This window comes from Ursus maritimus, assembly GCF_017311325.1.
Source record: "Ursus maritimus isolate PB19 chromosome X unlocalized genomic scaffold, ASM1731132v1 scaffold_X1, whole genome shotgun sequence".
Classification (NCBI taxonomy): domain Eukaryota; kingdom Metazoa; phylum Chordata; class Mammalia; order Carnivora; family Ursidae; genus Ursus; species Ursus maritimus.
Genome location: NW_024423319.1, coordinates 67,668,198 through 67,693,567, shown reverse-complemented (window position 1 = coordinate 67,693,567; position 25,370 = coordinate 67,668,198). Strand labels below are relative to the sequence as shown.

General features: G+C 47.8%; 1 protein-coding gene across 4 annotated transcripts; it reads left to right on the top strand.

Annotated features, from left to right (window-relative positions):
• The first annotated feature begins 5,585 nt into the window (after positions 1-5,585).
• Positions 5,586-25,370, top strand: LAS1L (LAS1 like ribosome biogenesis factor). Of its 4 annotated transcripts, XM_040630640.1 has the most exons (15): positions 5,586-5,900; positions 6,645-6,770; positions 7,744-7,813; positions 8,580-8,661; positions 9,493-9,777; positions 10,069-10,115; positions 10,976-11,085; positions 12,846-12,931; positions 13,292-13,342; positions 13,655-13,861; positions 14,216-14,363; positions 19,639-20,138; positions 22,954-23,104; positions 23,595-23,797; positions 25,009-25,143. In XM_040630640.1, exons 1-14 carry the CDS (start codon positions 5,710-5,712, stop codon positions 23,782-23,784), a joined length of 2,244 nt encoding a protein of 747 aa, XP_040486574.1. In that variant the 5' UTR covers positions 5,586-5,709; the 3' UTR covers positions 23,785-23,797; positions 25,009-25,143. The 4 variants fall into 4 exon arrangements, with proteins under 4 accessions (XP_040486574.1, XP_040486577.1, XP_008708902.2 ...); XM_040630643.1 differs by lacking the exon at positions 13,292-13,342 and having other exon boundaries at positions 5,587-5,900; XM_008710680.2 differs by lacking the exon at positions 23,595-23,797 and having other exon boundaries at positions 5,589-5,900; positions 25,009-25,370.

Genomic DNA, 25,370 nt, shown 5'->3' with positions numbered 1-25,370 from the left:
CCCTTACAATTAGCTGGTTTTTTGGAACACAAAATTGTGGGGGAGTTTTCTCAACAGTGGCTGCTTTCTTGGACCCTAGGGTTCAGATAAAGTTCAATGTTGTCAAGCATTTAGCATAAGGCCTGGACCATGGTAAGCATTCAACAAGTGTTTCTTTCGTTTCCTTTCTCCAGTAGAAGGATGTGCAAAGTGGTGTGGGGATTCAGAGATGGGCCTGACAGATTTACTTTGCTTGGGAAAACTGGATTTGACAAAACATCCTGAATCTTAAAAGACAAATGGTGTTTTGCCAGAAAGAGGAACAAAATGAAAGCTTTCTAGATAGGCTAACATAAAAGAGAAGGGCATAAAGGCTTACAAGATACATGTTCAGAGACCAGCTGTTATTTCAATGTGTTACAAAGAATTGCTGAACATGAGGTCGGTTGGTGCCAAATTGTAAAAGCCAGTGGGAAGCCATTTTATACTTACTGTTTCAGGAAAACAAACCAGGAATGTATGGCTCTGTCAAGATGAGATTCCATTTTATGACTTCTTTGCCAATTTGAATACCTTTTATTCTTTTTTGTTGTCTGATTGCTGTTGCTAGGACTTCTAGTACTGTGTTGAACAATAATGGTGAGAGTGGGCATCCTTGTCATGTTCCTGATCTTAAGGGAAAGGTTCTCAGATTTTCCCCATTGAGAATGATATTTGCTGTAGGCTTTTCATAGATGGTTTTTATGAAATTGAGGAATGTACCCTCTATCCCTACACTCCAAAGTGTTTTAATCAGGAAAGGATGCTGTATTTTGTCAAATGCTTTTTCTGCATCTATTGAGAGGATCATAAGGTTCTTGACTCTTTTCTTATTGATATAATCTATCACACTGATCGATTTGCGAATGTTGAACCACCCTCACATCCCAGGGATGAATCCCGCTTGGTGGTGATGGATAGTCCTTTTAATGTACTGTTGGATCCTATTAGCTAGGATCTTGTTGAGAATTTTGGTGTCCATATTCATCAGCGATATTGGTCTGTAATTCTCCTTTTTGATGGGGTCTTTGCATGGTTTGGGGATCAAGGTAATACTGGCCTCATAGAATGAGTTTGGTAGTTTTCCTTCTGTTTCTATTTTTTTAAACAGCTTCAGGAGAATATGCATTATTTCTTCTTTGAATGTTTGGTAGAATTCCTCAGGGAATCCATCAGGCTCTGGACTCTTGTTTTTTGGGATCTTTTTGATCACTGCTTCAATCTGTTCATGATTAATCATTCTGTTTAGATAATAAATTTCTTCCTGTTTCCGTCTTGGTAGTTTGTAGGTTTACAGAAAGGCATTCATTTCTTCCACGTTGTTTAATTCATTGGCATATAGTTTTTGATAATACTTTTTAATGATTGTTTCTATTTCCTTGGTGTTGGTCATGATCTCTTCCCTTTCATTCATAATTTTATTAATTTGTGTCCTTTCTCTATTCTTTTGGATAAGTCTTGCAAGTGGCTTATCGATCTTATTAGTTCTTTCAAAGAACCAGCTTCTAGTTTTGTTGATCTGCTCTACCGTGCTCCTGGTTTCTAATTCATTGATCTCTGTTCTAATCTTGATCAACTGCCTTCTCATACGTGGGTTAGGCCTGTTCTTCTGTTCCAGCTCCAGCTTCTTAAGGTGAGAATATAAGGAATGCATTTTAGATTGTTCTGTTCTTTTGAGTGAGGCCTGGATGGCTATGTATTTTCCCTTTAGGACCGCCTTTGCAGTGTCCCATAGGTTATGGACCAATGTGTTTTCATTCTCGTTGTTCTCCATAAATTGTTTAAATTGATTTTTAATTTCCTGGTTTACCCAATCATTCTTGAGCAGGATGGTTCTTAGTCTCCAAGTGTTTCAGTTTCTTCCAAATTTTTCCTTGTGATTGAGTTCCAGTTTCAAAGCACTGTGGTCTGAAAATATGCAGGGAATAATCTCAGCCTTTTCGTATCAGTTGAGACCTGTTTTGTGACCCAGAATATGGTCTATTCTGGAGAAAGTTCCATGTGCATTAGAAAAGAATGAGTATTCTGTTGTTCTAGGGTGTTGTGTTCTGTATATATCTATGAGGTCCATCTGGTCCACTATGTCATTCAAAGCTCTTGTTTCTTTGTTGATTTTCTGCTTAGGTGATCTGTCTATTGCTGATAGTGGAGTGTTGAGGTCCCCTACTATTAATGCATTATTATCTATATGTCTCCTTATTCTGGTTAAGAGTTGGCTTGCATATCTGGATGCTCCCCTGTTGGGGGCATAGATATTTATATAAGACTGCTGTGTAAGGGATGGAAGCAGGGGGACCAGTTAGGAGAGTAGTATATGATCTAGAGAGGATCAAGGCTTGACCTAGAGCAGTGGCCATTAGGATTTCAAGGAGATGACTTATTAAAAATAAGTTATAGGGAGGGGTAGGATGCAGGTGAGGAAGAAGGTGGAATAGTAGAGGATGATAATGTTAATAATAAATTGACTAATATTTCTAGTGCTTACAATGTGTCCTGCATTGTTTTCAGAACTCTACACTTATCTCTTTTAATCCACACAGTTCTATAAAGTAAGTGCTTTTCTCCCCTTCGTTTCCAGATGAAGAAAATGAGGCATAGAGAAATTAAATACCTTGCTGAAGTTTTCACAGATGGTAAGTGATGAAGCCAGAACTCAACCTCAACCTGTCTGAGTGCAAAGATTGAAGCTTGGATGACTGTGTGCATACTGTTGCCATTTACTAGGATCAAAGGAAATAGGATGAGGGTGAAATTTATGGCGAAAGTACTTTAGTTTTGGACAGGTTGATATTGAGTGCAGCAGGCAGTTGATTAAATGGATTTGGATCTCCAGGGAGAGATAGGACCAGAGCTAGAGACTTGAGGGGTATCAACATATAGGTATATGCTCATTAGGGCCCTCAGGGCTGCCTTAGGTGAATGGGATGCACAAAAGTAGGGGTGGAGAGTTAGAAGGGGGGGATGGTGAAACAAACAAGGGGAAGCAGTAGCTTGAAGACAAATTTGATCAATTTAAAGATTTTGCATGCAATGTCTTAGACTTGGAGAGCACTTGTTTAATTCAAGACCATTGGTACATCTGGAGTTGTCCTGCAGCACTACATGCCTAGGGATTTTTAGGATTCTTGAACATGTGACAGGATGCATTCCATGGTACCTGTGGTAGGCTGAAAAATGCACCCCCCTCAATCAAAAGACATCCACATACTAATCCCTGGAACCTGTGACTATTACTTTCTATGGAAAAAATAAATAAATAAAATGGAAGAACACTACCTTATATATAAATAAATTTTTAAAAAATAAATATTTAATTTATTATTTGAGAGAAAGAGAGAGCACACAAGAGAGGTGAAGGGCAGAAGGAGAAGCAGACTCCCCACCAAGTGGGGAGCCGGGGATGGGGCTCAATCCTGGGACTCCGGGATCATGACCTGAGCCAAAGGCAGACGCCTAACCGACTGAGCCACCAAGGCATCCCTAAATTTAAAATTTTATTTAAATACATTAAAATTTTTAATTACAGATACAATTACATTAAAGATCTTGAAATGGGGAGATTATCCTGGATTATCCAGATTGGCCCTGAATGTGATCACATGTAGTAGAGGGAGGTAGTAGGATATCTCACACACACAAAGGTAAGGTGAAGTGAGGACAGAGCAGAGAGACATTTGAACATGCTGGCCTTGAAGACTGGAGTGATGTGGCTATAAGCCATGGAGTGCCAGGAGCCACCAGAAGCTGGAAAATACTAGAAATGGATTCTCTCTTAGAGCAGCCAGAGGAACTAAGACCCTGCTAACACCTTGATTTCAGCTAAATAATACTGATTTCAGACTTTTGACTTCCAGACCTGTGAGATATACATTTCTGTTGTTTTAAGCCACCAAGTTTGTGGAAATTTGTTACACCAACCACAAGAAACTAATATAGTGTCCCCTCAAAGCTATCACTACTGAACACACTTTTTGACCCAGTAATCCTTAATTATCAACAGGTATCAGGCCTCATTTGTCACATATTAGACATGGTGCTCTTGTTATGTACTTTGGTCAAGTTTTCTTGGAACACGTGGAATAGGGAGACTTTCAGCTTCATGGGGAATGAAAGTGGAAGGATAGGAGTCTACAGAAAAGCACTATCCAAAATTAGCCTCTAAACCCCTAAAATGTTCACAAATGATTCCTCCAGACCTGGCAGCTCCTCTGACTGGATTAGATCTTAAGGAGTCATATAAGCCATCTCCCTGTCTTTGCTTGTATGCAGCCAAGATCCTGAAGGTTAAAGGTATCTGGTTTCGGGCAGATAACTGGCCTACTGGTTGGCATGGCTACTCAGAACAGAGTAACTGTCACTCAAGAACCATGAGAATATTACATCTTAGGAGAAAATGGATGGAGAAAGAAGAGCATATGGAAAACGGATTGGAATTTGTTGCTATAAAGTGAAGAAGAGTTACTCACAGAAATGCTGTTAAGATTGCTATCAACAGCAGAGAAAAACAATTATCATATGGTTTCACTCATAGGTGGGACATAAGGAATAGCACAGAGGACCACAGGGGAAGGGAGGGAAAACTGAATGGGAAGAAATCAGGGAGGGAGACAAACCAGGAGACCCTCTGGACTCCAGGAAACAAACTGAGGGTTACAGAAGGGAGGGGGTGGGGGAATGGGGTAACCAGGTGATGGTATTAAGGAGGACACGTGTTGTGATGAACACTGCATGTTATACACAACTAATGAATTGTTGAACACTACATCAAAAACTAATGATGTACTATATGCTGGCTAACTGAACATAGTAATAATAATAAAAAGTTTGCTAACAACAGTTCTCTCTCAAGTGTTAGACTGGAAAATAACTTTTGTGAGAAGAATTGGGATGGAACCCTGAACACATTTCAGCCAACCTGTAACACTAGAAGGGCTTCATAAAATTGTCCCCCTGGCAACTCCAGAATCCTAAGGAATTATGCAGAAAAACTAAGTATACCTACGTAGATGTTGAAACCAACATAGCAGTGGATTGCTGGAAAAGTAAAATGCTACAATTTCCAGCTATGGAAGACAACCTAGAGATCACCCGGTCTAAGCCCCCCTTACTGCACAGAAGTGAAAAACAGCAGATATTTCAATCTAACCTTAACTATTTCAATATTTGCTCTGTAGTCTTACTTCAGTGTCCACAGTGTTTTTCTGGGTCAGGTGCCGATTCATGGCAATGAAAACATACTTATAAAGGCATTCCCAGTACACAGGACAACCACGATCCCTCCCCTGCCCGCCCAAGGGCGCAAAGTGAAATTCCTCCCACAGTTAGACACAGCCTCCTTGGGGTCTGGGACAGAAGCACGTCAGCAACCAGGAAATGAGCGGAACCTTGAGGCTGAACGCTTACAGCCCGCACGGTTGCTTTGAGAAAAGAACACTTCCGGCTGGAGAGGCCTTGCCCCCAATCTGTGGTTAGGTCGGCCCCCACCTCTGTGTTCCGATTTGCCACGTTAACTCAGGGAGGCGGGCTTGCGTCTGGGTCACGCTCTCCCATTGGCTGCTGGCATAGCGGCGGTTTGGAGTGAGGGTAGTTCGTTGAACTGAAAGCTGTACGGAGTGCTGCGGCGCAAGGCCTGCAGTCGAGCCCAGTGTCCCGGCGGGAATCCGGGGCTGGCCAGGTGTAGGTTTCCAGGGGATGGATCGCGTGTGGAGTGCGTGGTGCGGGAAGTGCGTCAAAGAGAAAGGGTCGTCGCCACTTTGGGCCCAGCGCATCGTGGTCGCCTGGCTCAGTAGGGCCGAGTGGGATCAGGTGACGGTGTATCTGTTTTGTGACGACCATAAATTGCAGCGGTACGCCCTGAACCGCATCACCGTGTGGAGGAGTAGGTAAGGCTGCAGGCTCAGCCCTCCTGCTTGCGTGCTGGTGGCGCCTCACCTCTTCCGTTGTAGGATTCCTCTTATAAGGCCCTAGTGTGCAGTCTTCTAAATGCCTAAGGCCCTTATGAGTGGTCTGGGCGTTGCCCCTTTCCCAAGAGCCTGGGGGAAAGTCACAGCCAAACTTTTGAACTAATCCCGTGTGCGGAAAGGAAGGGGGTGTGCCTCAACCACCCTCTTTTTTTAAATCTTCGAGCTTTAACCCTTACCTTCTTCTGTCTTGGGGAGGGTGTCGAAGGGACCAGTGTGGCCGAGCTAGGATTTAAGGAGTAGGTTAACACCCTAGGGTGGATTTCCGAGTCGAATTGGGCTGGAGGGGGGGCGGTGCTTCTAGCAAAAGCATGTTTGAATGGAGCACCTCAGTCCAGTTGCTAATATTGAGTTGGGAGCAGACAAAAGATGAAGTCTTTTCTAGCTGAATGAATCGAAGGTTTTAGAATGAAAGAAACACTTAATTGTTGGTTGATTGCCTAGCAGTTAGGTGTCCTTTGTAAACCCTAGCCGGCCTTTCACACCCTGTATACAGTTGGATCCCAGGGACATTATCCTCCCTCTTCCCACTTTTTTGATTTGTGTCTAGTTATGCGCTGGAGCCAGTTATGTAATTGGAATAACTTACAAAGATTTAGGTTCTGAGGTGGAGGGTGGACCAGGATTAAGGGCCCTTTATGATGGTGCTGGACTATGGCCCTTTAGGTTAGGCAACGAACTCCCCCTGGCAGTGGCTTCTACTGCTGACCTGGTACGCTGTAAGCTCATGGATGTAACTGGTGGCTTGGGCCCTGATGAACTTAGACTGCTCTATGGCATGGCGTTGGTCAGGTAAGACCTACATGGGTAGGGGCGGGGGTGGGTTGAGAGATGGGTGGGGGTAGCACTTGATAAGCAAAGCTTGGCTTTACTTGCTACCTGAAGCAAAAAGCCCCATGTGTCCCTCTGTATGGGTCACCCTGTGATTGTTTGACTTGACAGCTTTTGGTACCCCCTGTCAATGCACATTGCTCTTTTTTTTTATTCCTGAGAGCCTTCCCTCTTCCATTTTCCTTCCCTTTCTGGAATGTGGGGTGGAGGTGATTTACACCAAGTGATCTTAGTGAATCTCTTCCAGCTGATAATTTGATTTTTTTTTCCTTCCCCTTTAACTCTTTTACCCAGAAGAACTTTTCTGAATGGTCTGATGTCCTTGGCCATGATTTAATGTGGATTTTTCAGCCCTTCTCCCATCTCTGCCAAGCACCATCATTTCCCCCTTCTGTCCTTGAACACTAAAATGTTGCTGAGTTGAAGTGGACACATGGTCTGGGAGTTCCTGATTAACAAAGTGATTTAGAGTGGTTCTAGCTGTTTCATACACATCAGGAAAAAGACTGCCGCTGAATTTTCTCATTTGTCAAAATTTGCTCATCTCATACTGTTTACTTTGTGTGCCTTGAGGTCCTCCCTAGCTCTTCTTACCTTCTCCATCATTTAGGTGGGCTCCCCATATCATTTGATGTAGTCTTTTGTTTTAGCATTTATAACATGATCTAGCACAATATGTTTTATTATGTCATGATTAATTATCCTAGACTGACCTCTTCAAGGCCAGAGCAATGTCTTCTTCATCTGTATGGCTTCAGTACAGGACAGACATCCCTGTGCTGGCTGATGACAATCATAAGAAGAGGACAGAACAGTTTGTGGAAAGGTTGTAGAAATGCAGAGTGTCAGTAACTCAGGAAGGTGTTTTGAAGCCCCACTGGTTTGAGTAAAACAGTTCCTTGGGCTATGCCACTTATTTCTTCCCCAACCCCAGGTTTGTGAATCTTATCTCAGAGAGGAGGACAAAGTTTGTCAAGCTCCCTCTCAAGTTCCTGGCTCAGGAGGTATGTGTGACAAAATGGCCTTGCTCAATTCTCTCTCCCCAGGAGGGCTCACTAAATGGGGCATGGGGTGATATGGGCACACAGTCAGACTAGCTCATCCCACCACTACCAGCCAAGCCCAGCAAGAACCCCAGAACCTCAGCCTCCAGTTTGAAAGAAGCAGACTTGCTCCCTTGCTCATGGCTGTTATCTTCAGTGGCTTGGCCTGTGCAGCTTGTTGGGAGTGGGCCAGTGAAGCTGAGGCACTGGAATGCTCCACTGGGTGAGGACAGGAAAGAGGTGGCAGTCACAGCACCTGCCTTCTGGGAGCTGACAGTCTGAGGGAGGAGACAAGCTCAGCCAAGCAGCATGAAAATGCCTGACATTCCTGCCCTGAGTGAGTACGTGAGGTGTGTAGAAGCCCAGAGGGCAGGCAGGTTCTCAGCCATCAAGAGAAGCTTCCTGAGAAAGGGTGTGGGAGGGAGGGAGGAAGAGTAAAGGGTACCCAGGGATTGGGACTCACAGACAGGGCAGGGGAAGGCTGGAAGTGATCATGGTTGGAGGAGGTAGTTACCTTTTCTGATTTTCAAGATCACCTCCACAGAGCAGTAAAAAGAATAAGAAGACCTTGTTTCTAATTTTGTCTCTGCCATTAAAACTGGAACTTCCCCAGGACCTCAGTATTTTTATCTGTAAACTGTGGAGAAGCCAGGCTAATTCATTTCTGTGGTCCCTTCCAGCTTTAATATTTTCTAATTTCTGTACTCACACCATCTGTCACAATCAGGTAAACATCCCGGATTGGATTGTTGAACTTCGCCATGAGTTGACCCACAAGAAAATGCCCCATATAAATGACTGCCGCAGAGGTGAGTCTTCGGGGAATATACCGATCATAGTTAAGCCCAGGGGCCTTGGCTGGGTGGCACTGTGGGGAGAGGGAGAGGAAGGAGAATCTCTAACTGGTGTCAGAGCCAGAAGTAGGGTGAGGCAAGTGAGGTACTTGTCTTGGGCACAAACTTTAAGGGGATGTCATAAGCTCAGTAACCAAGATAAATAACATTTTGATGTGGAAAACCCACAATGAACAAAATGACAAAATTTTAAATACAGGATGATTATTAGTGATTTCTCCTTTTGCTTCAGACTCCAATATGGCTTGGCAGGACACTGTTCTGATCCTTTTTTGATATCTTGATTACTGCATTTATTGACATCCCCTTAAATTTCATACCTAAAGAGGTGAATGGGGGACAAGTTGAGAGGTGTGAGCCCTCAAGTGTCATGAACCCAGGAATTCTTTAGACACCCCATCCCAATTGATTCAGCCTAGTCACTTCATGTTGGGGAAACTGAGATCTAGAAAAGGGAAGAGACTCAGCCAAGGCCATGTAACTAGCTAGTGGCCTGGGTCCTTATTCTTCACTTGCCAGCCCTTTGTCATTTTTGGCATCCCATCTCTAATACTGGTATTAGTTTCTTCTAGGAAAGGTGTGGTGAGCAGAAGAAAGCAAAGAACAGGGAGATAACCCAGAGCAAGAGGGGCTACTTCTAGATATTTGAGATTTGTGCCTTCTCAGAGCCAAGCCTCTTCCCTGGGGTCTTCCCAAAATGCTTATAAGAGGAGGCGAGGGGCCTGCTAGGAGCTGTTTGCCTATGGCTACTCCTACGACACTGCCTGCCTTCCTCCCCTCCTTTAGGCTGTTATTTTGTTCTGGATTGGCTCCAGAAGACCTACTGGTGCCGCCAGCTGGAGAACAGCCTGAGAGAGACCTGGGAGCTGGAGGAGGATAGGGAAGAGACAGATGAAGAAGATCAAGAGGAAGATAAAAATATTGTTGTTGATGACATCACAGAACAGAGACCAGAGCCTAAGGATAAAGGGAAAGGTGCAGAACTGGATATCAGAGTTGATGGAGAAAGTGAAGGCAACAAAGAGGTTGATTCACATTTGGAAAAGGCTCTGAGACATAAAGAGCTATATGGTAGGTGTCCTTGGGTCGGGAGAGGGGCATGGAGGGGCCCATGAGTCTGGAAGACTCAGACTTAGGTTTAACACTGGTTATTTTCCTGGCTCAGCATTTCCTCTGGGGTCGTGGTGAGTTTTAGCTTAAAACAGTTACTGTCACAAACCATTTCCCTTGAGCCCTGTGAAGTAGGAGAAGCAAGAATTCTAATTCCCAATTTACAACTCAAGAAATGAGGTGAGAGGGGCTTGGAATCCCATGAGGAGCAGAGGGCTGGGGTTCCCTATCTGTTTCCATATTCTGTTTCAGAAAGAGCCCGAGAACTGCTGGTATCATACGAAGAGGAGCAGTTTAAGGTAAGAAAGTGCCCTTGACTTAGTGTGTTTTCACTTGCCCCAGCCATTTCTTCCCTTTTACCAGCTTCCTGAGAGAAGTCCCGAGAAGGAGTTTGAAAGAAAAGTGGCAGAGCTTGAGGGAACTTCTCGGAAAGAGAGAGGGGGGAACTAGGAAGGAGACGAGAAGCAGAATCCAGTTGGCTGATCCTCCACACCGATGGAAGAGAGCAGATGATGGAAGTCTGTGGATAATCTGCCCCGCTGGGTGGTAGGGAACAACTGGGCATAGGTGGTTGTATAGTCCTGCAATACTGCAGCTGATAAGCAGATGGCACCCGGGAACTTTCCTAGATCAGGTGAGCTTGAGGGATGCTATTTTAGCAGGAAGGGAGGTAGCCTAGAAACCATTCAGCTTGACTCTTTCTTTTCACAGATGAAGACATAAATTGAAGCCACAGATGAGTGAAGGGACTAGCCCCAGGTCACATATGCAATTAGTGATAGAAACAGAATGAGAATCTCGGTCTCCTGATTCCCTTTCTTCCATAACCCATCTCTTCCCCTCATTCCTGGGCCCAAGGGTCTCTGGCCCGATTCCAACAAAATGCCCTCACTGAACATCTCAGTAGTAGAATATCTGGTGATTGGGAGGCACAGGGAATTCAGGGTGGGGAGGGAGGAGGAAGAAGAGAAGAAAGTCTGGCATTTGAAGGTCAGGATATTTTAAAATGTGGGGCCAGGAGGGGAGTTGTGGGCCCTGCATGCCCTGCCCTAGCCCATGAAGGGAGGTGCTGAGAGGTCCTATGGGAAGGGATCCTTGAAGGGTGGGAGAGGGTTGCTTGGCTGAATCAGGCTTCTGAAGGTAACTTCTTTGCTTGCAGGTGCTGGAGAAATTTAGGCATTTACCTCAGGCTGTTAAGGCTTGGAACAACCTGTCTCCACCTGTGGAAGGCATCCTGGCAGAGCTCAAGGGCATTACATGTGAGAACAGGTGTGTAACTAGGTAATCAGGGGCTGTCTGCTTTAGCAGCCTCACTGAAATAGGATTCCATATCTCAGCTTGCCAACCTCTGCTGTAAGGAAATCAGGGATAATCCTGATCCCCTTCAGGGTGACCCGAATTCTGCATGACCCTGTTCCCCTGGCCCTGCCAGCTGCCACGTGGGAATTGCCTACTCTGAATCACTAAAACAGCCAGAGACAGGAATGTCTACTGTCATCAGTCCCCTGGCCAGCTTTGTTCCTCTCTGTCCAGCGGTATGTGGAGCTCTGGGCAAGTAGGAAAAGCCCTTCATCCTTACCACTTCACTGTCTAGCCCTTGTCCAAGTACGAGGTAAAAGATATGGTGAGCACTGCTGATCTTTTGAACTACAAGTGGGGAGTAATCGTGCCCCTTGGATAGTCATGGTTGGGGGAACAAAGAAGAGGCTTTCCCAGAGCCTGGCTCTTTGAAAGAGTGAGTCCCTCCCTGCTCAGTGTGGCCATGAGCCTTCCTCCCGCCCCCCCACCCTCCAAATAATGCTCAGTTCAGTCTAGTGCAGACAGTATCTATCCATTCCTATCTTCCCTAGCTCTTGGGTCTTGCTACCTAAATTGAGCTGGAAAGGGCTTTGAGGAACCTTCCACTAAACCTATAGAGGCACTGCTAGACCTTCCAAACTAGGGAGAGGTTGGAAGGAATCTGGGATGGAGCACAGAGTATTAGGAAGGTTGTGTAGGTGGCAGGGTGGGCCTGGATGGGAGCCTACAGTGCAGGTTAGGATTGCCTCTTGAGTCTTCTTCATTCCCAGGATACTGCTAGTTCCAAAGATGTTTTTATCAGTGTCTGCCCATCCTAGGTTTCTTGGCACCCTTCAGCAAAGGTCACCTCAGCAGCTGGGGTAACTATCCCTGTACCTCTGTACAGTAGTGTCTGCCCAGTTATGCGGAGCAGGCAGCTGGCTGTTTTAAGTGCTCTTCCTGGATGCTGACCTGAAGAGATGGGAGATGGATGGAAGGGCAACTCTTTCCACCTCAAACCTGGTGGAGCGAGGGATCTAAGCATGATAGCATGATCTGACAATGCCTCTGGCCATTGAGACACCTTGGGAGCTCATGTTCCCTCTCTAGGCCTGGTCAGCTAGGTGAGCCTCTTTTGGAGAGAACTGCTAGATCTGGTGAAGACAACTGGCTGTTGGTTTCAGTTTGAGCTACATGGGGTGAGGGATTACCCCTATAGCCTATGCTTTCAACCCCTGTAACTTAGTTCTGGGTTCTTGGGTCCCTAGGAATAAGGATTGTATTTGCTCCAGCAGTTGAGTCCCCAAAGTTTCTGCTTCTAGGATTTGAAAGAGGGTAACCGGGGAGAAGGGGAGGGGTAAGAGACTGGAAGACTGTCAAGCAAAAAGACTGAGTAGTAGCAAAAGTCTAAAAGCCCTTGACCCTGTGTCCCTAGGCATTACCTCCTCTGTGGGCCTGGGACCTTTCTCCGTCTGTGCTTTCAGGATTGTTCAGCCACTACCGCCCTCATTATGGGCCTTAGATCAGCACGTGCTTGGTAAATGCTTGTTCAGAACCCACTTATCCCAGTCTCTGGCCCAGCCTCTGCCCCAGAAGGCTGAGGCCTGAGATCCAACTGTCAGCTGTCTTCGTTTCCTGTGCTGCTTTGCCCACTTGAGCCAGAGGCATAAGCTGCCTTAGGAGTGGGTAAGGGAATAGAAGAGGGTCTTCTCTCTGCTCACTTGGCTTAATTAAGTGTCCTCTTGCTCCAGGGAGGCTGTGTTGGATGCTTTTCTGGATGATGGCTTTCTCATCCCCACATTTGAGCAGTTGGCAGCTTTGCAGATAGACTATGAAGGTATGGTCCTGGGGGTTCACTTCAGTCTTAAAGTACTGTGCTTCCTGGGCAAGAACACCAGGGGTTGGCTGGGTGGCCCAGGACGGGGAGGCAAGGGCGGTTTCCTGTCATTCCATAGCCTCTGGAAGCCTGTTTCAGCTGAGCAGAGCAGGTAGCCTCACTGTTACTCAGTTGTTGGGCTGTTCTTAGGTGGCCTGGAATTGGGTGGGCTGGGGTGGGATGGGATGGGCTGGGGTGTGGGGGAGTCTTAATGTCATTATTTGCTATGTTAATTGTGATTTAGCCACTTACTAGAGAGCTAGAACAGCAGAACTGGAAGGGCCTTGTGAGGTCATCTAGTTCAACATCCTCATGTTACAGATGGGCAGACTGAGGTCCAGAGAGGGGAAGGTACTGACCCAAAGTTACACAGTGAGTTATTGACAAAGCTGAAGCTAGAACCAGAGCTTTTTTTTTTTTTTTAATACTTTGTTTTGAGTCATTTGGTTGTCAGATACTAACACATATCTCTCCTTACTGTTCTGCTCTTCTCTTTCTGTTCTGTGGTGGCAACTCTGTTGTTGGTGGGCCCCCCCTCCTCTCTCTCTTGCGTCCCCTTCATCCCCACCTTCTCTTCCCCTTTCCTTTTCTTCTTTCCTTCCTCTCTTTTCCCCTTTCCTCCCTCCTTGTCTTCCATGGGCCCCTGCCTCCCCTTTCCATCAACCTGTATCCCTTATAAACCAGAAAACATGGACCTGAGTGACATCCTGGTGCCAAAGCCATTCTCTCAATTCTGGCAGCCTCTGCTCAGGGGCCTGCACTCCCAGACCTTCACGCAGGCCCTGCTGGAGAGGATGTTCTCCGAGCTGCCAGCTTTGGGGGACAGCGGGATCCGGCCCACCTACATCCTCAGATGGACCATTGAACTGATTGTGGCTAACACCAAGACTGGTGAGGGAGACTAGCCCTGGCCTCCGGGCCTAACACAGCCCAGGCAGGAGCATCTGCCACTGTCCTCAGCTCTCAGCTGAGTAACTCCAGGCGGTCATGTCCCTTGTTAAAGGTTTAGGCTTGCCCAGGAGGGCCCCCACAGCAGCAGTGGACAAATCTTCCATCTTTTTTTTTTTTTTCCTCAGAGCCAAGTAAACTGGTCTGGGATAAAAGGGCCTAAATGCTTGAGCCATTGGGAGGCATAGAGTGGGGAGTCTGGAGGAGTGGGGAGGGACAGAGCCAAGCTTTTAAAGGTACAAGGTTTGGTGGGAGGCTTATTCTTTCCTTCTCCTCAGACCCTCTCTTCTCTGTCAGGACGGAATGCCCGCCGATTCTCTGCAAGCCAGTGGGAAGCGAGAAGGAGCTGGAGGCTATTCAACTGCTCTGCCTCCCTTGACTGGCCCCGGGTGGTTGAGTCCTGCTTGGGCTCACCTTGCTGGGCCAGCTCCCAACTCCTTCAGCTGTAAGTCTCTTGAATTCCATCTGGTAAGAGGGTGAGGCTCCACAGGCCTCAGGGCCACAGGGTCCTAGAGTGGCAGAGTTGGGCCTTTGCAAGGACTCTGAGTCCCATTCCCCTCCTACTAACAGATGGGAGAACTGAGTCCCAGATGGCGTAGGGGTAGGGAATTCTTGCCTAAGATCGCACAGCTTAAGACCTGGCTCAACTGAGTCCAGTATGAGAATGATTGAGACAATTCCCTCCCACCCCCAGAGTGCTTAGCACAGTAGCCTGTACAAAGTAAGTGCACAATAAATGGTAGCTGCTGTTTATTATTAAACCCAGTCTTCTGACTCTGAGCCCAGTGCTGTCGCCTTTGTTATCCTCCCAAAGTGTACCTCTCCTAGGTGCTCACCAACCTTCAGTGACTTCCTGTTGCCATTCTGATGAAGTCTAGGCTTCTTGGCCTGACATTCAAAGATCTTTCTGATTCTGTCCCAGCCTATCATGGTAACCATACCTCCTGTGATTCCCCTTTACCCAGTCTACCCTGGGTGCTGTGGTCAAACTGAATATTGCACTGGTTCCTGTAAATACCTGCGGTTGTCTCCCTTTCCTTTTCTCTGTCATATTCGGACCCCGAGCCACTTCCCTCATACTCATGGAAGCCTTTAGCACGCAGTTCTCTTCCTGCTTTCTGGAGCAGTATCTGTTTCATTTGAGTGATCCATCTGACACTCTTCTCCTCCTCCACTCCAGTGACCTTCATTTTCCACTACACCCTGCAACCCATTTTCATCATTCAGAGCTGTTCCACCTCTGAAACCTGACATCCCAGGATCCCACTCAGTGACCATAACCTCTTGTCCTTCCATTTCTCACCCTTGCATCCCATGATGTTAGCTCTTTGCCTGCATCCAGACTTCCATCCCTCCATTTCCTGTCTCCCTCAACCTTGCTTCCTCTCCATCCTGTCTGTGGTTGATCACTTCAGCCACTCACCGTCAGGACTGTCAGCTCTGCCCATCCTTTGGTGTTTCTGACTTGCAAACCCCTGAGCTGGGATTGATCCTCCCGACTCTGCTTCCCCCACTCCTCAGCCCGGGTAGCTGAGCTCTGCTGGAGAAAACCACATAGCACTGCGGATTGCTGCCACTATGGAGGTATGATTTTTCATCTCAGGCCAGGCCTCAGTTCTGCTTGTCTGAACGTTTTACTTGTTTTCTGCCCATTGTCTCTTGTGTTTCCTGACTGTTCTAAGCCCTGACCACTCACCTCAAGCCCCTCCCCCTCTCCCATTTCACCCTAGCTTCCTCGAGCATCCAGCAGGGCCCCCTTGACCTGAGGTGCAGCCCTCGTGAACTGATCTGCAGCTACACTCAACCATCTCGCCAGTCTCAGGATGAGGTGGCCTTGCCCCGCTTCAAAGCCTGCTCCTCCACCTGTGCTCTGGAGCCACCTCTGCCAGCATCACTGGGGCCTCGACCCTGCCTCTCACTTGCTCTCCTGGCTCTTGCTCTTCAACTTATGAATGTGTCTCAGTTTTTTTCATCTTAAAATAACAGTAACATAAGCAAAATCTCCTTTGACCCTGCATCCCTATGGTGGGTAATCAGCAGCATATCAGTCCCCCCCTCCACCACCATCAGAACATCTCAAAAGAGATGGGGCGCCTGGGTAGCGCAGTCGTTAAAGCGTCTGCCTTCGGCTCAGGGCGTGATCCTGGCGTACCGGGATCGAGTCCCACATCAGGCTCCTCTGCTATGAGCCTGCTTCTTCCTCTCCCACTCCCCCTGCTGTGTTCCCTCTCTCGCTGGCTGTCTCTCTCTGTCAAATAAATAAATAAAATCTTTAAAAAAAAAAAAAAAAGAACATCTCAAAAGAGTAGTCTACACTTAGCAGTCTTGATTTCCTCACTATCCTCTTAATTCCTCAACCTGCTGCAATTTGGCATTTACTACCAAAACTGCTTTGACCTTCTAATTAACCAAATCCAGTGAGCCCTTGTCCGTTGCTGTATCTGCTGCATTAATGGCTATTTACTACTCTCTCTTTGCAGTGCCTGGGCTTTTTTCCCCAGTTCTTATAAAGTGCCAAGGCCCAAATCTCTTTATCTATCCCAGGCTTCTCCCCCAAGATTCAGCCTCCTGTATTTGATTATATGTCAGACATCTCCCCACAGATGGCCCACAGTTACTTTACTGTGACTAGAAGAGAATTGGTCATCTTACTCTCAACCCCAATCCCAAAGTGATCTCCTCTTTTGCTCCCTGTCTCACTTGGTGGTATCACTATCTATGCTGTTACGTTGACTCTCAAGCACCTCCCAAATCTGAGATTTTGTGTTTCCATGTGTACTTCCCATAGTGTCTCCTTCCCTCTATCAGACTTAAGTTTTTCAAAGGTAAGAGCTCTGTATTAGCCATCTGTGCCCTAAACCACCACACAAATCCAGGCCCTAAACAGACCTCAGTAAACATCGTTGAACCAAAGTGTACTGTGCCGTCTCATTGCCAGCAGTGCTCTCTTTGGTGGGAGCTAAATTTGTGCTTGGGGACTGAATGAAGTGGGAGTCTAGATGCCAAGACCCTCTTAGTCCCCTGATCCCTCCATAGAGTCAGAAAGTCATTCTTGAACCCTAATGGCATTTAGGGCACGGTAGTAGTTTATAAGAGAAAAAAATATAGCTTTGTAGACAAAGTAAGCCAGGGCAAGACCTCCGGGACATGGAACTGAACCAAACAGCCAAATATCCAGATGTGTATGCTCTAGACTGGAAGTGATATGGATGGGTGGGAAACTGGGAGGAGAACCAAAAGACTTGGAGGGGTTAGGAAAGCATGACAGGTCATTTGAGCAATTCCAGGAGGAGAATAAACGAAGTTTCAAAGTCTAGAAAGACCATGGTGTGTGAATGTAATGGGGGGAGGGAGTGAAAAGAATAGCATGGAGAGGTTTGGATAGGTGGCCTTCAAGGTACTTTCCAATCCTAAGTGCTTGCAGAGTGGAAGCTGCTGGTCTTGGAGAAGTCTGGACCACAGAGATCTCCCAATCCAAGCATACCAGAGGGATGCGACACATGCCAGCAGTAACAGCGGCTAACTTGGGTACGACTCCTTGTGCACAGATTCTGCTTTTCCCAGATACTCAGTGAATCTAGAGTCCTAATCACCCCATTACACAGATTGAGACACAGGATTATCCTAGGTATTTTGCCGTAAGTCAGTGGTATGTCTGCAAGTCAGAGCTGGAGCTAGAATCCAGATACCCTGTCCTTATTCCTGTGTTCTTTCTATAATGTTCCATTAGATTGCATGGTTGTGGAAAGCATGTGTTATTAGGCATATAGAGAACCTGACTTTGTTTTCTGCAGAAGAAAAAATAAAAGATACCACTGGCAGTTAACTGTCTCAGGCATGGTGCTGTGCTTTTTGTAGAAGTAATTTCATTTGACACAGTCTTTGGTGGTGGGAGTATTATATCCTTATTTGATAAGAAAGACATTGAGGTGCTAAGGAGTGAAGTGATTTATCCAAAAGTCACACAGTTTGTTGATGGTGGCACAGGGATTTGGGACCAGGTTTTGTGAGTCCAAAATCCACATTCTTTCCACAACCTGACCTGTGACCAGACAAACCCTAGGAGAGAGATGCATTTTAAGATTCACATCACCCCTACACCTCAGTGGTCACACTAGACAGCTTGAGGTAGCGAGTGGGTAATAATAAACAGTGGTGATACAGCATCTTGCCAATATCAAGTGCCTGGGAATATTTATTTTCAATCATACTAATGGCCCACAGTGAGAGGGAAGAGCTTCTCTCTGGCTTTTTCTCCAAGAAGGCTAGAAACTTTTCAAGAGCTTCCCCCCAGCCAGCCAATATTAATTCAATTTGAGCCAGTGTCCTCTTGGAATATGAAATTAGCCCTGCAGAAGGGGTCTCCCAATAGAGTCACTAGCCCCCAGCCCTATCCCCCCCCCCCGCCGTGACCAAAGACCATATGTGGCCAGATAGCCTGCTGAGCATATGGCGACCTCCATGAACAACTCACAGTGCAGTTCACAACTCAGTACACCTAGAAGGGAGCTATTTGTCCACTCCCCCAGATGCCTGGTTTTATATGAGGCTCTGGAAGGGGTGTTCACCCTCTTCCTCCCTAGGAACTCTCCTCCCTATTGGCTCTATGTCTGTTGCTGGTTTTGCTGTTAGCACCATCCTTCATGTGCACACTGTTATCATCTTTAACTCTTCTCTGCCTGACCCCTACCATCCAGTCACCAAGCCCTGCTCTCTGTCTTTCACAGTTTCTCTCCCCCTCATCTCCACTGTCAGTGCCCTCTGTCAACCCTTACCGGCTTTCTGGTCTCCCTGCCTCCAGGCTGCCCCATCCACTCCATCCTCCATGTGGCCATCCTCCACATGTGCACCATGGTGATCTTCAGAAATGCAGCAATCACCTGTGCTTAGAGTTGTCAGGTGAACCCCTCTGCCCGACACACACACATAACCTTTGCAGCCTTCTCTTCCTCCCACAGCTCCCCAGCACAGCCCTTCTCCTGGAGCCAGGCTACTCCCACTACATGTACACGGTATAGTGTGCTCACTCTTGTCTCTGCACAAAGCCCTCCCTTGATCTCTCCTGCCCTCCTTGTACTCTCTGCCTCTCCCCAGCTCCTGTAGTGCCCAAGGTCCGCAGTGTTCATCTGGCTTCCCTCCCACATCTTGCTTTGTCTTGTCAACTGCTGGTTTTTTTTTTTCTTTTCTTCCATTTCAGACTGGGCTAGAGTTGCTCCTGGAAAGGGATCACATTTTGTGTTCCATGCAGAAGGAGCCCAACACACTTCCAGGCACATCTTTGGAGCTCAGGACAAATAGCTCAGCTAGGCCCGGGGAAGAGAGGGATCTACCATTCTCATGTCCAGTCCTGTTGGCCTGTTGGCTAATTTGTGTATTTACATAGCATTTAGTACAGAAGAATAGCTATCATTTATTGCATGCCCACTCACTATGTGCCAGGCACTGTGCCAGGCATTCTATGTGACCTGTCTTCACTCTTCCCAACAACCCTATAAGTTAGGTGCCGTTATTACCCTTATTTTACTGAGAATAGAAGTGAGTCACAGAGATGAATCACAGAGCTTGTTCAGGGGCCCTGGTCCCATTTCTGTTTGCTCTTCTGCACTGCTTTTCAGAGGCATTCTGGAAACTCAGGAGACCAAGTTCAAACCATGGAATATTGGGGTATGAAGTGAGTTGAGATTTTGAATCTTTCTTACCCCATCCTTTCCTTTGCTCAGTGTCTTCAAAGCCATGGGACAGGTCCTGCCAGATGAGGAGCAGGAGAGGCTGCTACGCATCTGTTCCATTTATACCCAGACTGGAGAGAACAGCCTAGTACAGGAGGGCTCAGAGGCCTCCCCCATTGGGAAGTCTCCTTACACACTGGACAGCCTGTATTGGAGCCTCAAACCAGCTGTTTCCTTTGGAATTGAAGGAGAACCTCAGCCGCAGGAGGAGCAGGGCAGTCTTAATGATCTCAAGAAAGATGAAAAGGAGGAGAAAGATCTGGAAGATAGGGTGGAGGAGGAAGAAGAGGAAAATGATGACCAAAAGTGGGAGGAGGAAGATGAAGAAGATGACGAGGAGGAGGAGGAGGAGGAAGAAGAGGAAGAAGAGGAAGATAGAATGGAGGTGGGGCCTTTCTCTACTGGGGAGGAGTCTCCCACGGCTGAGAATGCCAGGCTGCTGGCCCAGAAAAGAGGAGCTTTGCAGGGCTCTCCATGGCAAGTTAGCTCTGGTAAGAAGCCTGATACCCACTTTCCATCACACCAGCCTTCCCTCTCCAGCTGGTTCTAGAGGCTTCCCTCCACACTAGAGAAGAGATGGAAAGTAGCAGAAGGTGGCCAGTGTGAGGCAACCTGACGTGTAGATGGCACCTGGCTTTCCTCCCCTTTAAGACAGAGTCTGTAAGCTTCCGGGCACTAACAGTTGTCACGCTACTGGTTGCTTCATGCAGAGTGCCCCATGGGGGATGGTGTGGGTGTGGGCACTGAGTAGCAAAATACAGAGAGAAAGCAAGAGGTGTGTGGATATATGTGATTCTGCATGTGTTTTTTGCATGCAGTGATCCAGGAGCAGGGAGACAAATAATAATGCTTTCTATGTATTATGTGTATGTGTGTGTATAAATGGAGGCTGGGTGGTGATGAGACTTCTCTTTTCTGTTTGTATGAGAAAGAGGGAAACCAGGGATATTAAGTTAGAGGAAGTGGAAGGGAGATCAGCAAAGTGAAAATAAAGGAGTGGTGTGATCTTAGGTGAGTATACAAGTTAGTGAGACAAAGCCTGAAGGGGGAAGAGAAGATTAGATGATAAGAAAGTGGGGGTACACAAGTCTTCTTCTCCTGAGGGATGTGTTTTGAGTGCCTTTGTTTAAGTTAGGGAACAGGAACTTTAAGGCAGGGAGATCCTGAAGGAACCAATAGTTTGGTGTATGTGTCGGGGGTGGGGGCATGTGTGTATGTGTACACACCGGAGGCAGGGGTAGATGTAGGGCACAGCCAGTATGATGAAACCTGAAAGAGGGAAGGAAAACAGCTGGGATTGGGTATGGTGTAGGGTGGGCATGGTTGGGAACAATAGGGAGAGAGAGGGAAGGTAGCAAAGGAACTTAGGGGTAAAGGTAGAGCCTTTGCCCTTGTGTGGACTTGTGTGTGGAAGGGCTGGTGCATAAAGGTGCTAGGTGTGAGGGAGCACCTTTATGTCTGTGTGTGGTCCTGTACGTGCTGGACATAACCAAAGCCTGGTGGCAGAGAAGTCTCTTAGGGCAGGGAGGGCTGTGTTTGGGGTCTTTGTAAATATTGACTGGGAGGGGCATTGATACAGGCAGAATTGTACGTGTGAGAGAGTAGGGGCTGTGAAAGAAGTCATTGTGAAGTGGATACTATGCATCTGTGCGTAGTTGCACACATGTTTTTGGAAGAAGAGGCAGGGTCACTGAGACCTTTGGGAGCCAGGAAGTATGTCTGAGGAGAAGTGGCAATGAGAGGTGGGGGTATATGGAAAAGTGTGAGAACAGTCAGTGAGACAGCCATCCAGAAGTAGCCCATGTGTGCTGTGTTGTCACTGAGGGACATGTACACAGATGTCAGGCTGGAGAGGGAGGGGCTGTGATACAGACAAAGGTTGGGGATGTTGGTGATGGAGAGGGAGGATGGTCAGGTCAGTGACAGACATGGGGGAAGTGGCCCCTGTGTATGAAGGTATCGTATTTATAGGGCAACACAGGGCATTAAGACAGACACAACTTCTTCCTGTAAAAGAATCGGGGTGGGTGGTTCTATGGGTAACATGAAAAGCTAGTCCAGGCGTGATACTTACCAGAATGCCAGGGGCATTGTGACAAGGAGAATTTTTTGGGTAAGGTACCAGGGAGATGGAGAAGGCCAGAAACTGGATCTACTTGGAGAAAGAAGCTCATGAAAGCTTCACTTGAACCAACATTGGCTGCACTGGTATAAGGATGGGAACGTTCCTCTCTCTAATACTACGTCGAGGGTGTTTAAGTGATTGGACAGAGGTGGTGGAGCATGCTTCATATGGTTCATTCTAAAGTGGAATATCTGTTGGGGGGCTGGGAGAGTAGTTTATGAAAGTGGAAAGGGTAGGATATTAAAGCCTTTTCTTCTCCCTCTTTCCATTGCTGCTGCTTTGTGGGCATACACATACACAGGGACATGAAGATTTCTCATACATTCTTGTATGCCTGTGAATGAGAGGTGTAGGAGGCAGGGAGTGAAACTGGGAGCATTCATTGAATGGTGGGTTCAGTCTGTGTGTTTATATACTTAGATGGCAGTGGGCAGTGGGTATGCAGTAAGATGGTCCTTCCCTAGATAAGGGATGTTCTTTGTGTTTACATCTGAGGGCAATAAGACCTTGCAGGGGCGGGGGGAGGGTACAATACCTCTGAGAGTCCACCCTGAGGTGGTACGTGGGGGTGTGTGTATATCTCTCAAGGCAAGACCACTAAGAAATGGGGCATTCAAACACGTTGGGGTGGGGGTTGTGTGTAGACGTGCAGGAAATCTAGGCCATTCAGATACTCTCAGGTATCTGGGTTTGGAGATGCAGTATGGGAATTCTGGGGCATCCAGACTCTCCAGGATATATGTGTGTGCAGAAATAGCAGAGCAGGTGAAAGGCTGAGGCAGTGATAAGGCCAGGTCTGAAGAAGATATCCTTGTCTGTGTTCATGTTGAGGACATGTCTGGCAAGCGGAAGAAGAGCCGAGAGGAACAGATATGTTTGTAGTTGTGTACATGGCATGTGTGGACTTGGGGGTGGGTTGTGTTGGCAAGTGTGGGTGTGTGTGAACACAGGGAAGGGAAGAAGGGCAATAAAGAGTGAATAAGGGAGTGTGGAAGGGGTAGGGAGTGTGAAGAAAGGAGCTCATAAGAAATGATGCAGACAGGAATGAGGCTGGACTTGCACAGAAATCCCATGCTGAGCGGGCTAATTGAGGTGGGCAGGTAGACCTTGTAGGTAGGCCTGTATACCAGTTTGAGAACTAGCTAATCAGCCCACTCTTGTCTCCTCCCTTTGCTCCACAGAAGATGTACGATGGGATACCTTCCCCTTGGGCCTAATGCCAGGTCAGACTGAGGACCCAGCAGAGCTTATGCTGGAGAATTATGACACCATGTATCTTTTGGACCAGCCTGTGTTAGAGCAGCGGCTGGAACCCCCAACAGGCAAGACTGGGTGAGTGCCAATGGCAGCAGGGTTTCTTACCCCTTTCTTGCCTCCCGCAGGAGGGAGGGAGGGAGGAAGGGAGGGATACAAAGTAGGATGGGTGGGGGAGGTAGCTTCCCCCAGTCAGGGCCTAAATGAGGGATGTATAAACTCCAGTCCCTGGCTGTGCCCTTGCCAGGACTCCCAGTCCCTAGTTGGGGGGGGGGGGCATTGAGGTAGCCACACAGAGCTGGCTTGACACCCCTTTCAGATTGCATCCAGTTTGTGTATGTGTGTGAGACAGAGAGAGTGTATGTATGTGTGCACACACATTTTGGGAGGAGAGAGTTTTGTAGCTTTCCTTGGATTCTCTAAAGGGTCCACCACTCCCAAAAGGTCAAGAACGGGTGCTGTAATTCAACTTCCTCATGCTTCTGAGGAGAAAACTGAGGCCCAGAAAGGGGATGGGATTTGTCCAAAGGTGCACAGAGTAATCAGTAGGCCTCCCCACACTGTGCAGGCATCTTGGTAGCAAGGCCTGCGCAGGGCTCCATGCTCTCCCTCGAAACTCGCCTCTGGATCACAGGCGTGGGAGCCCTTGGGTCATCAGGGAGCCAGGAACCAAGCAGCCCTTGCTGAGGGGCTCTGCTGGTAACACAAAGGAGCCCATCCAGAGGGCCTGTACATTCCGGAATGCGGGGCCATTGTGACCGGGAGAATCCTGTGAGTACCAGAGAGAGACCTCTGTGGGCCCTTGAAACTGAGTCTGTCCCTGTGCTGCCTGCCCACTCCCTGGGAGATGAGCCCCTCTTCCTCTGGACTTTCAGGCAGAGAGCTATAGAACCCAGGGGCCCCGGCAGCTGGCCAGGCCCAAGGCAGTGCTGTGGACTCTGTTCTAGGCCAGGGGGCAGCAGACCTCTTGGAGAGGAGACGAGGCAGCTGGGGAAACTAGGTGGTCTGTAGTTGGGAGTGGGGCCCACATGTCTGAAAGATCTCCTCTCCCCTTGGGTAGGGCTGGCTTGATGAGCATCAAGGTATCAAGTGTGGGCAGGTGGAGCTGTTAATTCCAGAAGGAAGCTGATCGGTCCAGTTCCCACACCCCCCGTAGTAGGGAGGCTTCCTCTGCTGGAACAGGCATGCCCATCCCTGCTCCTGGTCTCAGCTCCACCCCTGACTTGGCTATGTGTCCGGGAGCAAGTCCCTTTTCATCTCTGGGCCTCAGTTCCCTTGTTTGTAAGATGGTGGGTGATGGGAGGGAATGGGACTAGATCATCTCTGAGGGTTTTTTCAGCTGCAGTAGTGTAACCATGGATCTGCCTGAGGGGAAGGATGATGGCTTTGCTCTCAGCTGTCACCCTCATCTACCTGGAAGGACGTGCAGGAAGCAGGGGAAGCAAGAATGTTCTGAGCAGCGCCAGGGAGGGGAAGGGCAGTCCTCTCCCTAGAGCAACCTTGCAGTCCTGGGATGGGATCTGGGCCTAGCCCTGTAGCCCAGTCCTGGCCTTGAACCCCTTAACCAGCTGTTGGGGGTGGGAGGGATCCAGCCAGGGTCCTCTGGGACCCCAACATCTAGGGCCTTACAGAAAGACCTGTTAAGGTGGCCACTTTCAATATCTTACTGGGATGGGGTGGTACGGGCCCTCCCTCCTGCCTCGACCCAAATAATTCTGCTTTAATCTGGTTTATATACTAGGGCTCTGAATAAAGTTTCATTTGAAAAGTTGTGCTCCTTCCCTCCTTCTCTCAATTGGGGGGAAGGCAGAACTACCCCTGGGGCCCATCTGAAGTAGTTTCTGATTTGCTCCATAGTCTTCGTAAAACCAGGCAGGAAGGTGGGCCCTTTCCATAGACACACATCAATCAAGCGCCCTTAACCCTTCTAGAGCCTAAAGCTGGCTCTTTCCATGACTGACTCCTTTCCCCTCTCTCCACAGCACTCTCGGCTTGAGCTGTGGCGCGGGCAGTGACAACTGCAGCAACAGTAGCAATGGCAGCAGCAACTTGGAGGGCCTTCTCTGGAGCCAGGGCCAGCTGCATGGACTCAAAACTGGCCTGCAGCTCTTCTGACGCTCACTCTGGTTCAAGGTGTTAATCCACCCCTGTCGGGGCAACAGCCCATTCCCTGCCCCTGTTGTCCCCCTGCTCCCGGCCCCCACCAGTGCACCTGATGCTCCATGAAACAACCTGGGAGACAGCCCACATCAGCCCTATCAGCTCAGCTTTCTGCCACAGTGGAATTTGGAATATGTTTTTTTTTTTTATTTTGTTTTGAAAAACAATAAACAGGCAACTGTCA